Source organism: Aulonocara stuartgranti, assembly GCF_965226115.1.
Source record: "Aulonocara stuartgranti genome assembly, chromosome: 13".
Lineage (NCBI taxonomy): Eukaryota > Metazoa > Chordata > Actinopteri > Cichliformes > Cichlidae > Aulonocara > Aulonocara stuartgranti.
This window is the reverse complement of record NC_138949.1, coordinates 35,290,646-35,304,564: the sequence shown is the minus strand read 5'-3', so window position 1 is coordinate 35,304,564 and position 13,919 is coordinate 35,290,646. Positions and strand designations below refer to the sequence as shown.

Sequence of the window (13,919 nt, the reverse complement as noted above, 5' to 3'; positions counted from 1 at the left end):
CGGGGATTGGGGACCGCTGCGGTAGAAGAGATTAATTTCACACTTAGTTCTGAGACAGTGTATCCATACATCTGATGGTTTCCTGAGTTCTTAAGGGAAATGTTTCCCACCCCATTACAAAAGTACTCATTCCTGTCAACCTTCACTGTCTCCGTTTTTCTGTTCAGCTAAATATGAAAAAGGGAAATCCTGATTTCAGAAACACTAGCATGGCTCTAGGTGCAAAGAATACCCCCACCCCCCAAATAGGATTTTCTATTGGTGTGGGTTACTGTTTGGGGGTTTTGGGGGGGGGGAACATGAGCCCATGTTAACAGGATCCCCTTCATAACTTTTTGAATACTAAACATTAGCATAAAGCTGAAAGTAGAGCCATGTTATAAACATTAGTTTATTGGAGTCAAACACCTTTTGTAAAATTACCCAAAGAAAATAACCTGTAAACTAAAAAGCATGCAAAGTATTTTTAAGAGCTTTTGTTTTATCAGTATGAAATAAACATGTAAAAAAAAACTTGTCAATGTTTTTGTTGTTTTCAAATATTGAATTGCAATATCAGAACAATCTCAAAGGTGTGTTCCATAACCTGATACAAGAGCCTCAAGTCCGTGAGTATCACATATTTTAGTAATCATTGTATTTACCTATATGTAATGTAATGAGGTTGTTAGAATTTTATACTCATCATATCAAGTGGTATGAAGGAATGGACCGTGGGTTAAATCACTTGTATGGAGGGATGTTTCAACAATTACAGACCATCTCTGGCTTTAATTACTGGACATTTTTATTTTGGACATTGTAATGATTTATTGAACGAAGAGTAACACATTCACACAATTCATTTATCCTTTAAAATATTTAGTAAAGCACTTGCTAGACAAAGTTTATGGTGATCACAAGCAATACTGAAAGTAAAGTAATTTCAAATTAACATTTAGAAAAAGCTTATAAATAACAGGAAAATATACATAGATTGTATCAACAACTGAACTCTATGCTAATTATTATTAAAACTACAACAAGATGGATGGATTAGTTACAGCTAGTCTCTCTTATGTCACAAACTAAAACATGAAAATCAGTTACGCTGCATGTATTCATACATTTATGGACTGGAGCTTCATTTATCAGGCCAACCTTTGAACGATCAGTTGGCATCAGAATCCTTGACATTAAGGCCAAGCATATTAGAAAGGCTCAGTGAATATTTGTCATTTTCATCTGATGTAGAAATATCAGGTACGGTCAGCCCCAGCGTAGACTCTGGTTTGTCTACTTTGAAAGTGCCTCCTCTGACCAAAGACGCATCTCCTGCACCTGTAGATGTATTAGCATCAAGACCTGCGCCAGTGTGTTGTAGGTCAATATCAGTTTTCTCTTCTGTTGGCGACACATTCACTGAGGACGCCTTTTCTCTTGCGATTTTCAATCTCTCCAAAATGTCAATCTTTTCTCCTCCTTTTGCTGTTGCATTCACTACTGGCAAGCGGATTCCTTTACTGAAAACAAAATCCTTCTCCTCCAAGTCAGATTTTATTGAGCTCAGTGCTTCAGTAATTCCTCCAATGCCATCAATGTTGATTTGGGGCAGTCTGTGGAACTTGAATACAGGAACCTCCACCTCCACCACATCAGAGTCAGAGCCACTCCCCTCAAGATCTGCACTGGCATTAGTCTCAGGAGATTTTGCTTTAGATCCAAAAAGACTAAACTTTGGGATCTTGAAATGTGGCATCTTGGGCTTCTCAAGACTTGCATCTACATCTGGAGCTTTCACATCTACATCAGGTCCTTTAATATCACCTACATTTGGTGCATTCAAATCTACTGCAGGAACAGAGATGTGTGCATCTGTTGTAGGCATATCTGTGCTGACTCCAGGTACCTTAATTCCAGCCTCAACTGTGGGATTAATACTGGGAGCTTCTACTTCAGGACTTGAAAGATCAAGTTTTGGATGATTGTAATGTGGCATTTTAAAGTCACCAAGGTGGGTATTCAAATCCAGATCTGGAGTTTTCAAGTGGATATTGGAATCTTTGAGGTCTGCTTCTGGCAGGTTGACATCCAAACCTGGAGATTTCACATTGGCATCGGGTGCTTCTACTTCAATTTTTGGCATACCCGTGTCTATGTTTGGTGCTGAGAGACTACCACCAATTTTGGGTGGATAAAGGTTGACATTTGGTGTTTTCAAGCTGAGATCAGATGACTGGAGGTCAGCTTTTGGCAGATGTAGACTGGGTGCCTTGATATCAGTTTCAGGCAAACCAACATTCACGTTGGGATCAATACCAGTTTTGAGACCAGCATCAATGCCTGGAGTACCAATGTCTCCCTCAAGTTTGGGGGCTGAGAGACTCAAGTCTGATGCTTTTAGTTCAACATTGGGTGCTGTCAAGTCTGCACTGGGTAACTTTGCATTTACATCAGGAACAGACAGACCTAGATCTGGACGTTGTAGATCAGCATCAACATCAAGATTTGGTCCTTTCACTTTTGGCGCCGATGTGCCAAACTTTGGCCATTTTATTTGGGGAAGCTTGATTTTTCCTGCATGGGCATCAGCCTCTGGAGCTTGAATGTCTACACTGGGGCCTTTTAGATCAGCTTTCGGTAAATTTACGTCAAGATCTGGCGCATCAAGACCACCATTAACTTTTGGTGCAGAAAGATCAATACCAGTTTTAAGACCAGCATCAATGCCTGGAGTACCAATGTCTCCCTCAAGTTTGGGGGCTGAGAGACTCAAGTCTGATGCTTTTAGTTCAACATTGGGTGCTGTCAAGTCTGCACTGGGTAACTTTGCATTTACATCAGGAACAGACAGACCTAGATCTGGACGTTGTAGATCAGCATCAACATCAAGATTTGGTCCTTTCACTTTTGGCGCCGATGTGCCAAACTTTGGCCATTTTATTTGGGGAAGCTTGATTTTTCCTGCATGGGCATCAGCCTCTGGAGCTTGAATGTCTACACTGGGGCCTTTTAGATCAGCTTTCGGTAAATTTACGTCAAGATCTGGCGCATCAAGACCACCATTAACTTTTGGTGCAGACAAGGAGAGAGGTTCCGCTCTGAGGTTTGCACTAGGTGCATTCACTTCAGCTTTTGGTGTATCAAGACTTGCATCAATATGAGGTGTTTTTAAATCAGCATCCACACTGGGACCCTGGACTTGTGATCCTTTGAGTTTGGGAAATTTAAATTTGGGAAACTTCACCTTTGCATCAGGTGCATCAAGATCTGGACCACCAAGGTTAAGGTCTGGGCCACTGATATTGGCGTCAATATTTGATGCAGAAAGATTAACATCTGGTGCACTTATTTCTGCATCAGCCTTTTTGAGGTCCACCTCTGGTATCGTCACATTAGAGTCAATATCAGCCTTTGGACCTTTCAGTGTGCCAAATTTGGGTTTCTTGAATTGGAACCATTTGAATTTTCCAGATGGGGCTTCAATGTCAACATCTGGAGATTCTACATCAAATTTGGGGGCTTCCAGTTCAGCTTTTGGTAAATTTAGATCCACATCTGGTGCATTTATCTCACCATCCATATTTGGAGCTGAGAGATTCAAGTCAGGGGTTGAAACACCAGCATCTAAATCAACATCTGGACCATTAACCTTAGGACCCGAGATTGACCATTTTGGCTTTTTCATAGTGGGCAATTTGATCTTTCCAGATGGAGATTCAATGTCTACATTTGGTGCTTCAACATCGGCTTTTGGTAAATTCAGATCACCATCAGGTGCTTCAGCAGACAGACTGAGGTCAGGTGCTTTCACATCAGCATCAACATCTGGGGTTTTCAACTTTGGCCCAGAAACCAAGAATTTAGGTGTTTTCAGTGTAGGGAACTTGATTTTGCCAGACGGTGGGTTTATGTCAGCATCTGGTGCTTTGATATCAAGGTCAGCTTTTGGTAAGTTCAGATCAGCATCAGGTGCTTCAGCAGACAGACTGAGGTCAGGTGCTTCGGCAGACAGACTGAGGTCAGGTGCTTTCACATCAGCATCAACATCTGGACCATTAACCTTAGGACCCGAGATTGACCATTTTGGCTTTTTCATAGTGGGCAACTTTATCTTTCCAGATGGAGATTCAATGTCTACATTTGGTGCTTCAACATCGGCTTTTGGTAAATTCAGATCACCATCAGGTGCTTCAGCAGACAGACTGAGGTCAGGTGCTTTCACATCAGCATCAGCATCAACATCTGGGGTTTTCACCTTTGGCCCAGAAACCAAGAATTTAGGTTTTTTCAGTGTTGGGAACTTGATTTTGCCAGAAGGTGGGTTTATGTCAGCATCTGGTGCTTTGATATCAAGGTCAGCTTTTGGTAAATTCAGATCAGCATCAGGTGCTTCAGCAGACAGACTGAGGTCAGGTGCCTTCACATCAGCATTAACATCTGGACCATTAACCTTAGGACCCGAGATTGACCATTTTGGCTTTTTCATAGTTGGTAATTTGATCTTTCCAGATGGAGATTCAATGTCTACATTTGGTGCTTCAACATCGGCTTTTGGTAAATTCAGATCACCATCAGGTGCTTCAGCAGACAGACTGAGGTTAGGTGCTTTCACATCAGCATCAACATCTGGGGTTTTCACCTTTGGCCCAGAAACCAAGAATTTAGGTTTTTTCAGTGTTGGGAACTTGATTTTGCCAGAAGGTGGGTTTATGTCAGCATCTGGTGCTTTGATATCAAGGTCAGCTTTTGGTAAATTCAGATCAGCATCAGGTGCTTCAGCAGACAGACTGAGGTCAGGTGCTTTCACATCAGCATCAACATCAACATCTGGAGCTTTCACCTTTGGCCCAGAAACCAAGAATTTAGGTTTTCTCAGTGTTGGGAACTTGATTTTGCCAGACGGTGGATTTATGTCAGCATCTGGTGCTTTGATATCAACGTCAGCTTTGGGTAAATTGAGGCTCACGTCAGGTGTACTAATCTCCCCATCAATTTTTGGAACTGAAGCATCTGGTGGGCTTAAATCTGCATTGAGGTCCATATCAGCTTTTGGCCCATTAAGTTTGGATTTTTTCCACTTTAGATGAGGCCAGTTAATTTTTCCTGAAGGAGCATCAATGTCAGCGTCTGGGGCATGAACATCTACACCCGGGGCCTTTAGCTCTGTTTCTGGAAGACTCAGCTCAGCATTTGGTACATTAATGTCACCCTCAATCTTTGGAGCTGAAAGACTTAAATCAGGTTTCTTTAGGTCTGCATCCATGTCCAAGTCTGCTTTTGATCCTTCAAGTTTGGGCTTCTTCCATTTCAGGTGAGGCCAGTTGATCTTACCAGAAGGGGCATCAACGTTAAGATCTGGGGTTTGAACATCTAGATCAGGGCCTTTAATATCAGCTTGAGCTGAGCCAACATTCACATCTGGGGTACTTAGATCACCATCAATCTTTGGTGTGGAAATGCTGGCATTAGGTGTGGACAGGTCAGCATCTGGTCCTTTGGGTTTTTGACTTTTCCATTTTAGATGGGGCCACTTGATTTTCCCTGAGGGTGCCTCAATATTAGCATCTGGGGCCTTTACATTTACATCAGGACTATTCAAATCCACTTTTGGCCCATTCAGCTCCAAATCATTACTTTTCAAATCTAACTTTGGAGCTGACAGGTTGAGGTCTGGTCTCTCCATACTTCCACTGACTGAAGGAAGACCTGGATCACCAGAGACATCAATGTCTGCTTTTGGTGCATCAAGATCAGGTAGATTGAAGTGTGGCATTGTGAATTTCGGGGCCTTGTGTTTCATTTTGCCTTCGACTTCTGGTTTGTTGATGTCTAGTGTTGCAATGGGAGTGTTAAGATTGGGAGCTGAGACACTGATATCAGGTACTTCTAGGGTTCCACTTGAATCTGATTTTATGTCTGGCATTGTAAGCCCTGCGGAGGGCATTTTAAATGTGGCACCAGCATCAGTTGATGGCTTATTTAGGCTAAGACTGGGAAGGTCTCCATTAAGAGTCGGTTCACTTATTTTTACCCCCAACCGTTGTGCATCATTAAGCTTTCCATTCAGGCCATCAAGGGAAACGGTTGGTCCCTGAGCTGATGCATCCAGCGATAGATCCTTCTGTAATATCTGTTGGTAATTAAAAAAACAAAATTAAAGCACTAACTTTATGACTATTAACCAAAATTGTATTCTGAGCAGCACAAATCATGTCCAGTTCATCTGCACTGCAGCAAGGTGGGGGTAGAAATGGGAAATAGAAGATGTCATGGACGAATAGGATGGACTAGATTAAGTAAATCACCACCACCTCACAAAACTACGTAGGGGATTTTAGGCTTCACATATGCAGTTTTTAGAAAAAGGATTTAATGTCTAACTGGATATCTTTTCAGATATATTGTGATTTGACAGTTTATTGAAATACTGAAAGTCAATATTTCAACAGTTCTCATACACAAAAAGGTTTAAAAATGTATAAATAAAAACAGATTTTATGGTGTTTCCTATAATAACATAAACCAAATGTTCCCCACAGCTTGATGCTTACCGCTGCCGAATCTTTGAGACCTACTCCCAAAGAGCCAAGGTCAACACCGGGGTTCAAGTCCTTCTCTGTCAGAAGATTTATGCTGCTTTCGTACGGCTCCAGCACCTTCAAGATTTTCTCCACATCGTTTTTCTCAAGTTTACCAAGTTGTATTGTTGCTGCAACAAACCTTTCTCCTGAAAGGAGCAGAAATAATGTCACATTCTTTTTTTCTATTAGTGCTTATTGAATTTTCAAAACTAACAAAAATGAATCTGAAATGTTTATCTTACCACTTTTTGGAGAGATTGTGTTGTCTTTGATTCCTGCAACAACAACTCCTTTCTCAGCGTTATCCAGCACGAGGCTTTCTGAGAAGCTTGCACTCTTGCTGTCCTGGTCCTTTGACAGTGGTTAGAATACACAGTGTGAGATTTTTACATCAGGCAATGTTTACATTTTTGTGTATGATTGTCAGCCACTGTATGTCTAACATTGTTATACTTACCATTATTTCTATTACATGCACATCCACATCACAGAATTCATATGACAATTCAAGCGAACGCCTCATGTGGGAACTACAGCAATATTATCTGTGAAACACAAAAGAAAGCAGAGGGAGCTTTTACTTAAAGCTGACACCGACTAAGTAAGATGCAGGGAAGCAATGCTGAATGTCGTTTTTGTAGGTAAAAGTAAAATCAGATCATTTCATTTTTTCTAAAAGCTGTACTCTTTCTGATCTCTCATCACAAACAATGCAGCAACATGCAGCTTTCAGCTTATTAATAAAAACACTGGTTTAGGTATACTGTAGGTGCAGCTAAAAAATAGTGTGTCACTGTTTCTACCCGTGCAATAACATTTTTGTAATACCTGATAATACTATCCACATGAAGACACACAAGTGAAACGCGTTTTGTTTCTTTAAAGAAGAGCTGGTACTTTTATTTATTTTTTCCTGATTCTGAACTGACAGAGAAACTCTGACGCCCACAAACCACATTGTCTCACACTTCAGGAATCTAAAGCCTTTGCCAGGTTTGTTAAGGTGTATGTAGGCATCTAAACCAGTTGGTTTGGATGCATTCTGACTGACACACACTGGATTCGACCACACCTCAACACATTCGCATATAAACACTAACGTAATTCACTTGCAGCAGTGTCGAATAGAAAATGAGGGAGCAGGTTTTAGACATGCTGTGATAAAAACCCTAAACTCAAGAGCGTCTGCTTCATCAGGTTTATACTGTCCAGCAGAGCTAAGAGTCAGACGATCGTCAACACCATGCTTTTAAATTCAACTCAAAAAAGAAATCAGATGTGGTAAAAACAGTCACTCAAATTGAAACAAACAGGACTTATGAAAAAAAAACAAAACAATACTTACAAAACTAACTGCTAATTGATTATTATTGGCCAACACCCACTGGTAATAACACAGTCCATCCCAGGAGTTCTCTTTCTTTAAATATAGAAACTACTCACCAGGTAATAACCAGATGACAGTAGATAAATCTAATTCTTCAGTGAGAGCTCAGAAAACTGTAGTCATATGCTCAACGATGCTGTTTCAGGCATTCTTGACTTGCAAGGAAACTGGGCAGTGGTTTTAGGCTCTACCTTATGGTTCCCCAAACCAGCGATGAGCAACAAACAGGAAAGGCAGTGAAGTCACAAGACACTTCTTAAAAAACTAATTGCATTGCCGTTAATAGGTGTATCCAGGGTGGCAACGTTTTGAGAAACAACTTCAATCAAACAGGGTGTGAGCCCAGTGACAGCAGAGTCTGGCATGCCCACAGTTGTGGTCAACCTGTTTTAAAATCTTTACGCTAGACAAACTCTGCAGTTTGGTGCTGACATACAAGTACAACAATTTAAAAAAAAATCAATGACACCAGAGGCAAAACATAAGCAAACGCCTCATCCTTAAATGGCTTCAGTATTAATTCAGACTTTCCACCCAAGTCTGTGAGAGGACGGGGGTCAGTCTCAGTACTCGAATGAAAACATAAATGTAACTGATGTGAAGTACAGAGATGAACCTATACCAACTACAATGTACATTTTACTGAAATGCAATTTTTAGATTTTGAAATGAATAAACATTAAGGTATTTTTTTTTATCAAATCTCCTCCAATTTATTCCAATCATAGATTGTGCCATAACAACCAAACTGAGATTTGATGGACTTACCGTGTGCCAAAGACACCGTCTCCTTAGGAAAGCCTAGGGCCAGATGTCTCCTCTTCAGTGTATCACTGCTGCTCTGTGGGCAGGACGAGGTGAAGCTGCCAGTTGAATACCTATAATGCAGGCAAACAGGTTAGGCAGCATCAGGACCGCCTCTTTTGGAGCCCCCTTGCAACAAATCCGCACACACAGACACACACCCCCACACACCTTAACTTCAGACTAGGCCTTTAGGCAGCCGAAACCTGACTAGAAAGCACAAGAGAAAGATGTATGAGTGAGAAACACCACTCCTTATCAACAGGACTAACCAGGTCCACAAAGGTACAAACAAGCAGCAACACTTGCTTACACTTCATTTTGCCTCAGTGTCTATTTTTTTAAACAGTTGTTTGGTAGTTAAGACTCCTGATTATCTACATTCCTTAAAAACTGCCATATTTAATGCTGCACTCATTTTTATTCATTTTGGTATACTTGTACATATTTAGTACACTGAAATTTAACAAGAAGAAGAAGTAAACGTGATTATGTTTCAAGCTTGTAATCCAATTTTCACAGCACAATGACCTGATGAGGTGCTAGGACAGCAGGATTAAAAGCCTGTAAAAACTGAAACAGATATAAATGTTCTTGTGTTTAAAAACATCCATTTCCCCCCAGTTGCACCAACCTCTCAAAGTGCTTTAGTCCTCGACCACATTTGACCATACCTTCATAAAGAGCTGTATTTTGTATACTTCCAAGCACTTTGTCTACTCCACATCCATGGTCAATTTAGAATCAAAAACCTAGCATGTATGTGTTTGGTGTGTAGGAAGAAGGCCCAGAGAAAACCCCCACAGGCACAGGGAAAGCATGCCAGCTCCACAAAGAAACACTTGTTAATGGCTTCACGGGCTTCAAAGTCACACAATTGGCATTTTGCTTTACAGCTAATGATTGTCAAATGGGCTACAAGTCAACCTCTAGCAGCAAGAGTGCACACGCTTCAGTGTCAGTGAACTCAACAGTAAAAACTAAGCAAACCATGAGTCCAAATATTTCCAGTGTTTGTGCTAAGCTAACTGATAGCTAGCTTCCTAAATAGTTTGTAAAGCACTTGAGCGTGTAAGGCTAAAAGCTGCACGCTCAGTTTGCAGCATCCAAAGAATTATGTCGGACACTTTCTTAAACATGAAATTAGGTTCAACGCAGGACTTTTCATATTCATAATTTAAACATATTCTGAGAGCATGTAGACATCAAAGCCCTCCAACAAATACAACATTGAAATAATGTTTAGTCTTGACCATTCACTAAAATAAATCAAATTCAAATTTTATTTGTCACGTACACAGTCATACACAGTACGATATGTAGTGAAATGCTTGGACAACTGCTCGTGACCTAAAGAGAACAAAAAAGGAAAAGGCTATGAATAAGATAGGAAATAAATATGAAAAATTAAAAAGGGTAAATTTAACTAGGAAGGAATAAAATATAAATTAAGGTTAAAAATGAAATAACTGTACAACACAAATTAGAATGAAGGGTAAATTTAACTGGGAGAATAAGATAAAATATATAAATTAAAGTTGAAAATAAAATAACTGTACAACAAAATACACAATATAGAACTATATAAGAATGTATGAAGAAATATAAATAAATATATACACAATAACAGCAGCTGTACAAGTATTAACTGGAAACACTACTTTATAATGAGAATGTCGTTTTTGCATTACAACATAACACAATGGACAAACATAATATAAATTATTTGCAATCAAATTTAACAAAAGTCTGCAACAACAACCTTCAGCACACAGCCCAGTATGACACTGCTCCTCTTGGAGCTCAGTTACAGACTTTCTCTGAAACCTTTTTTTGGCTGACAGTTGGCCTGTGCTGTGCAACACCCCCACACTTCCACTGCTGATTTTACTGCCTCAATAACTTGTCGGCTGACCGACTGTGAGTCTGCCTTGTGTGTCATGGGCCTGCCATACTAATAAGGTGCCACTTTGTTTAGGTGTTGAAACAATTCTGTCAGACATTTTCGGAGAACAACTTATAATGATGACGAACTGGAGTGGCATTTTCCCGCAAAGCATTTTAGCTATTCTGCAGAGAATGTCACCTGAAAAGCCGTACCCGACTGTGCAGCAAGTCACTACCCAACCCATGTGACCAGTTAATACAATGTGATGACTGTGTAGAAGAGACACTCAGAAGGGTGTTGTCAATGTAAAATGATAGCAAAACACAGATCAACAGAAACTTGAATTCCCAAGAAACAGGAGGAGTCACTTCATGTATTACGATTTTACTGTGTCTATTTCTTTAAGTGAGAGAGATCATTGATCACACAAGGGCCAAGCAGAGCTCCATCTTCAGCTCCATCTGAGAGAAACACCCCTGGAATATTTCTGAAGGTGATAAACCAACCTTACGTTTCTAACAGTGAAATAAAAATCAACCAGAAGTGAGGGACAATTCCTGAGTATAAAAAGTATAGATTGCAATTTTCTGCTAAACCTTAACTTAGACAGACTTCAGCAGTGTGACAACATGCCACAGAGCATTATTGGAGCATTAAAATCTCTAGTGGCTGCCACTGTAGCTGGTGGATATCTGGATAATGGATGTAAATTTCCTTCAGGGTAAATAAAGAGTCTATGTATACCAAAACTTGCTGTTTCATGTGCAGTCATCAATATGTTTCTCTTGCTGTCCACAAAGACCGTTTAGAGTCATTCAGACATTACTGATCAGCAAAACTTTTACTACAAATGCAAATGAAGCAAGAAGCATCTGGTACCTAACTTCAGCCTCCTGCTGACAAATTCTAATGCAGATACCCATTAATACAGATTACAGTTGATTCAGAAGATCTGTCCTTTCTCCTGGTTTATAATAATTGCTATAGGGCTCAGTGCCCAAACAGCATCTCGAATACTGCGAGACAGTATGTCAAACTGAGGCACTCGCACAAGGGGCAAACTTCAAAACAGCAGTTGTGGTAAATGTGGCTGCGGCACCTTCGCTGAACACATCACTCAAGCAGCAGAATGTGTTACAAAAATCATCCTCCACTTACATCTATGTGGGCATGTATGTCTGTGTGAGTCCTATTTTCATTTGTATGACCACACCAACCTTAAATGGAAACAAATGTGTAGGTTAAGTTTTCGTCATCACAGCCCTAGAGGCTCTTGACTCTGAGGCGAGATGAATCACTTCATCGCTACTCTGTATTTACGTTTTGAGGAACTAAATCCACACTGTATACAACAGGCAACTCAAGGCCTCGAGTGCTGTGTCCTGAACCGCTGATTTAAATGGCTAAATGACCTGAAGTTCTCCAGAGGCCTGCTAATGAACTAATCATGTGATTCAGATGTGCTGACCCAGGGCGAGATCTAAAACCTGCAGGACACCGGCACTCGAGACCTGGAGCTGGATATCCCTGATATACAGTCACTAATCAAAAATCTCTGAGCTAGTTTCCAGGACTTAAGATAAGTTTTACGACTTTCCATTTGTGGCTGTTGATATCTAAAATATCCTGTTACAGAGCATGACGAGTCTTTTTTAATGAAATAACTTTCAATTTTTGCCATATGCACGAGAAAGGATACAGGGCCAAAGGTTTGGGTATGCACTTCATAATGTACATATTATTTTTATATCCATCAGTCATTGTAATGATCTACCTTTTAATTACACATTTACTCATGTAGACCTTGTTAATACTGGGTTGGAACCCCTTTGTCCTTTAGAAATCCTACATTCTTTGCTTGCCCTTCTCATGGCGTAGATCTGACAAAGTACTAGAAATATTCCTTTCAGATTTTGGTTCGTACTGCCACCATAGCAGCACAGTTGCACGTCCACCGTCAAGTTCAGGAAGCCAATTTGAGTTGATTCGAGTTTTGTGACATGGTTTGTTATGCTTCTGGAAGACTGTGGTCTCACAGGGATAAATGTGGTCAGCAACAATAACCATGTAGGCTGTGACATCTAAACAGTGTTCAGTTGGTATTCAGAGGCCAAAACGTGCCAAGCAAACATCCCCTACATTGTGACAGCACCAGTCTGAACCACTCATACAAGACAGGACGGATCTTTTCATGTTGTTTTCACTAAATTCTGATCCAAAAATCAAAACTCATCAGACCAGGCAACATTTTCCTATAGTTCCACTGTCCAATGTTGGTGAGCCAGCGCCAACTGGAGCCTCAGTTTACTGTGGTTAACTGCTGCAACAGTCCATCTACTTCAAGTTTCAATGTTTTGGACATTCAGAGATGCTCTTCTGCATACCTTTGTTGCAACGAGGGGTTATTGAGTTACTGTAGCTCAAAGCAGTCTGCACATTCTCCCAGACATTAACAACATATGATTGCTCGCTATAGACTATATATGGTTTTTTGACAATTCCCTGAAAAACCTGGAGATGGCTGTTTTGAGTTGATCCGAGTTCATAAAATACTCAGATCAGCTCATCCGACCTACTTAAGGAAAGGATGGTCATTTGGACTAACAAAACCTGTCTGTTACATCAAAGTATCACTTATAAAAAACAATCTTAGCATCCTATGTATTTCAAAAGAAAGGTGACTACTGACTCAAAATATGTTTGTTTGGTTTGTTTTTTAAGAGGAGTTCAGAATAAGGCACCAGGCTGTAAGCCATATGTGTTCAAACTTGTATTTTCATTTGTTTTGGCTTTGAATATATAATTAAAATCTTAAAGGAGAAAATTACTGACGGCTAAATCAACACTAGTTTGATAAACAGAGAAAAACCTATTTTGACTTACACTTGCGACGTGCATGCAGCACAACAGGAAACTCCAACACCATCAAACAATGATTTGGAACAGCTGAATTCAGTCAGACTAATGGGCATGAGAAGTAAAAACAAAGGAAACAGCACTGGGAATCAAAATGTCAAAATAAAACAGGAAGTACACAAAAAGGGGTTAAAAAAGAGAGTAAAACATTTACCAGAACAGGAACTGAGGAATGTATAAAAGACAACATTCAAAACTTCAAATAGCCATTTTTAAATATTGGATCACTCAATTGTAACAAATCAGTAACATTCACACCCATTTCAAGAGACAGCTGTGAGAAAATTCTGCCTTTTTATTTGTTCTGCATCTATTTCTACATATGTTATCTGGATAATGTCTGATTCATGAATGTGCTACA

The 13,919-nt window shown here is 40.1% G+C and overlaps 1 protein-coding gene across 1 annotated transcript; it reads right to left on the bottom strand.

Annotated features, from left to right (window-relative positions):
• Positions 1–765: 765 nt before the first annotated feature.
• On the bottom strand, positions 766–13,604 carry LOC309721053 (uncharacterized protein). The gene is made up of 6 exons (XM_082558392.1): positions 13,526–13,604; positions 8,719–8,828; positions 7,021–7,108; positions 6,806–6,914; positions 6,534–6,709; positions 766–6,112 (listed from the first exon to the last, which is right to left on the bottom strand). Exons 3-6 carry the CDS (start codon positions 7,084–7,086, stop codon positions 1,151–1,153), a joined length of 5,313 nt encoding a protein of 1,770 aa, XP_082414518.1. The 5' UTR covers positions 7,087–7,108; positions 8,719–8,828; positions 13,526–13,604; the 3' UTR covers positions 766–1,150.
• Between the last annotated feature and the right edge of the window lie 315 nt (positions 13,605–13,919).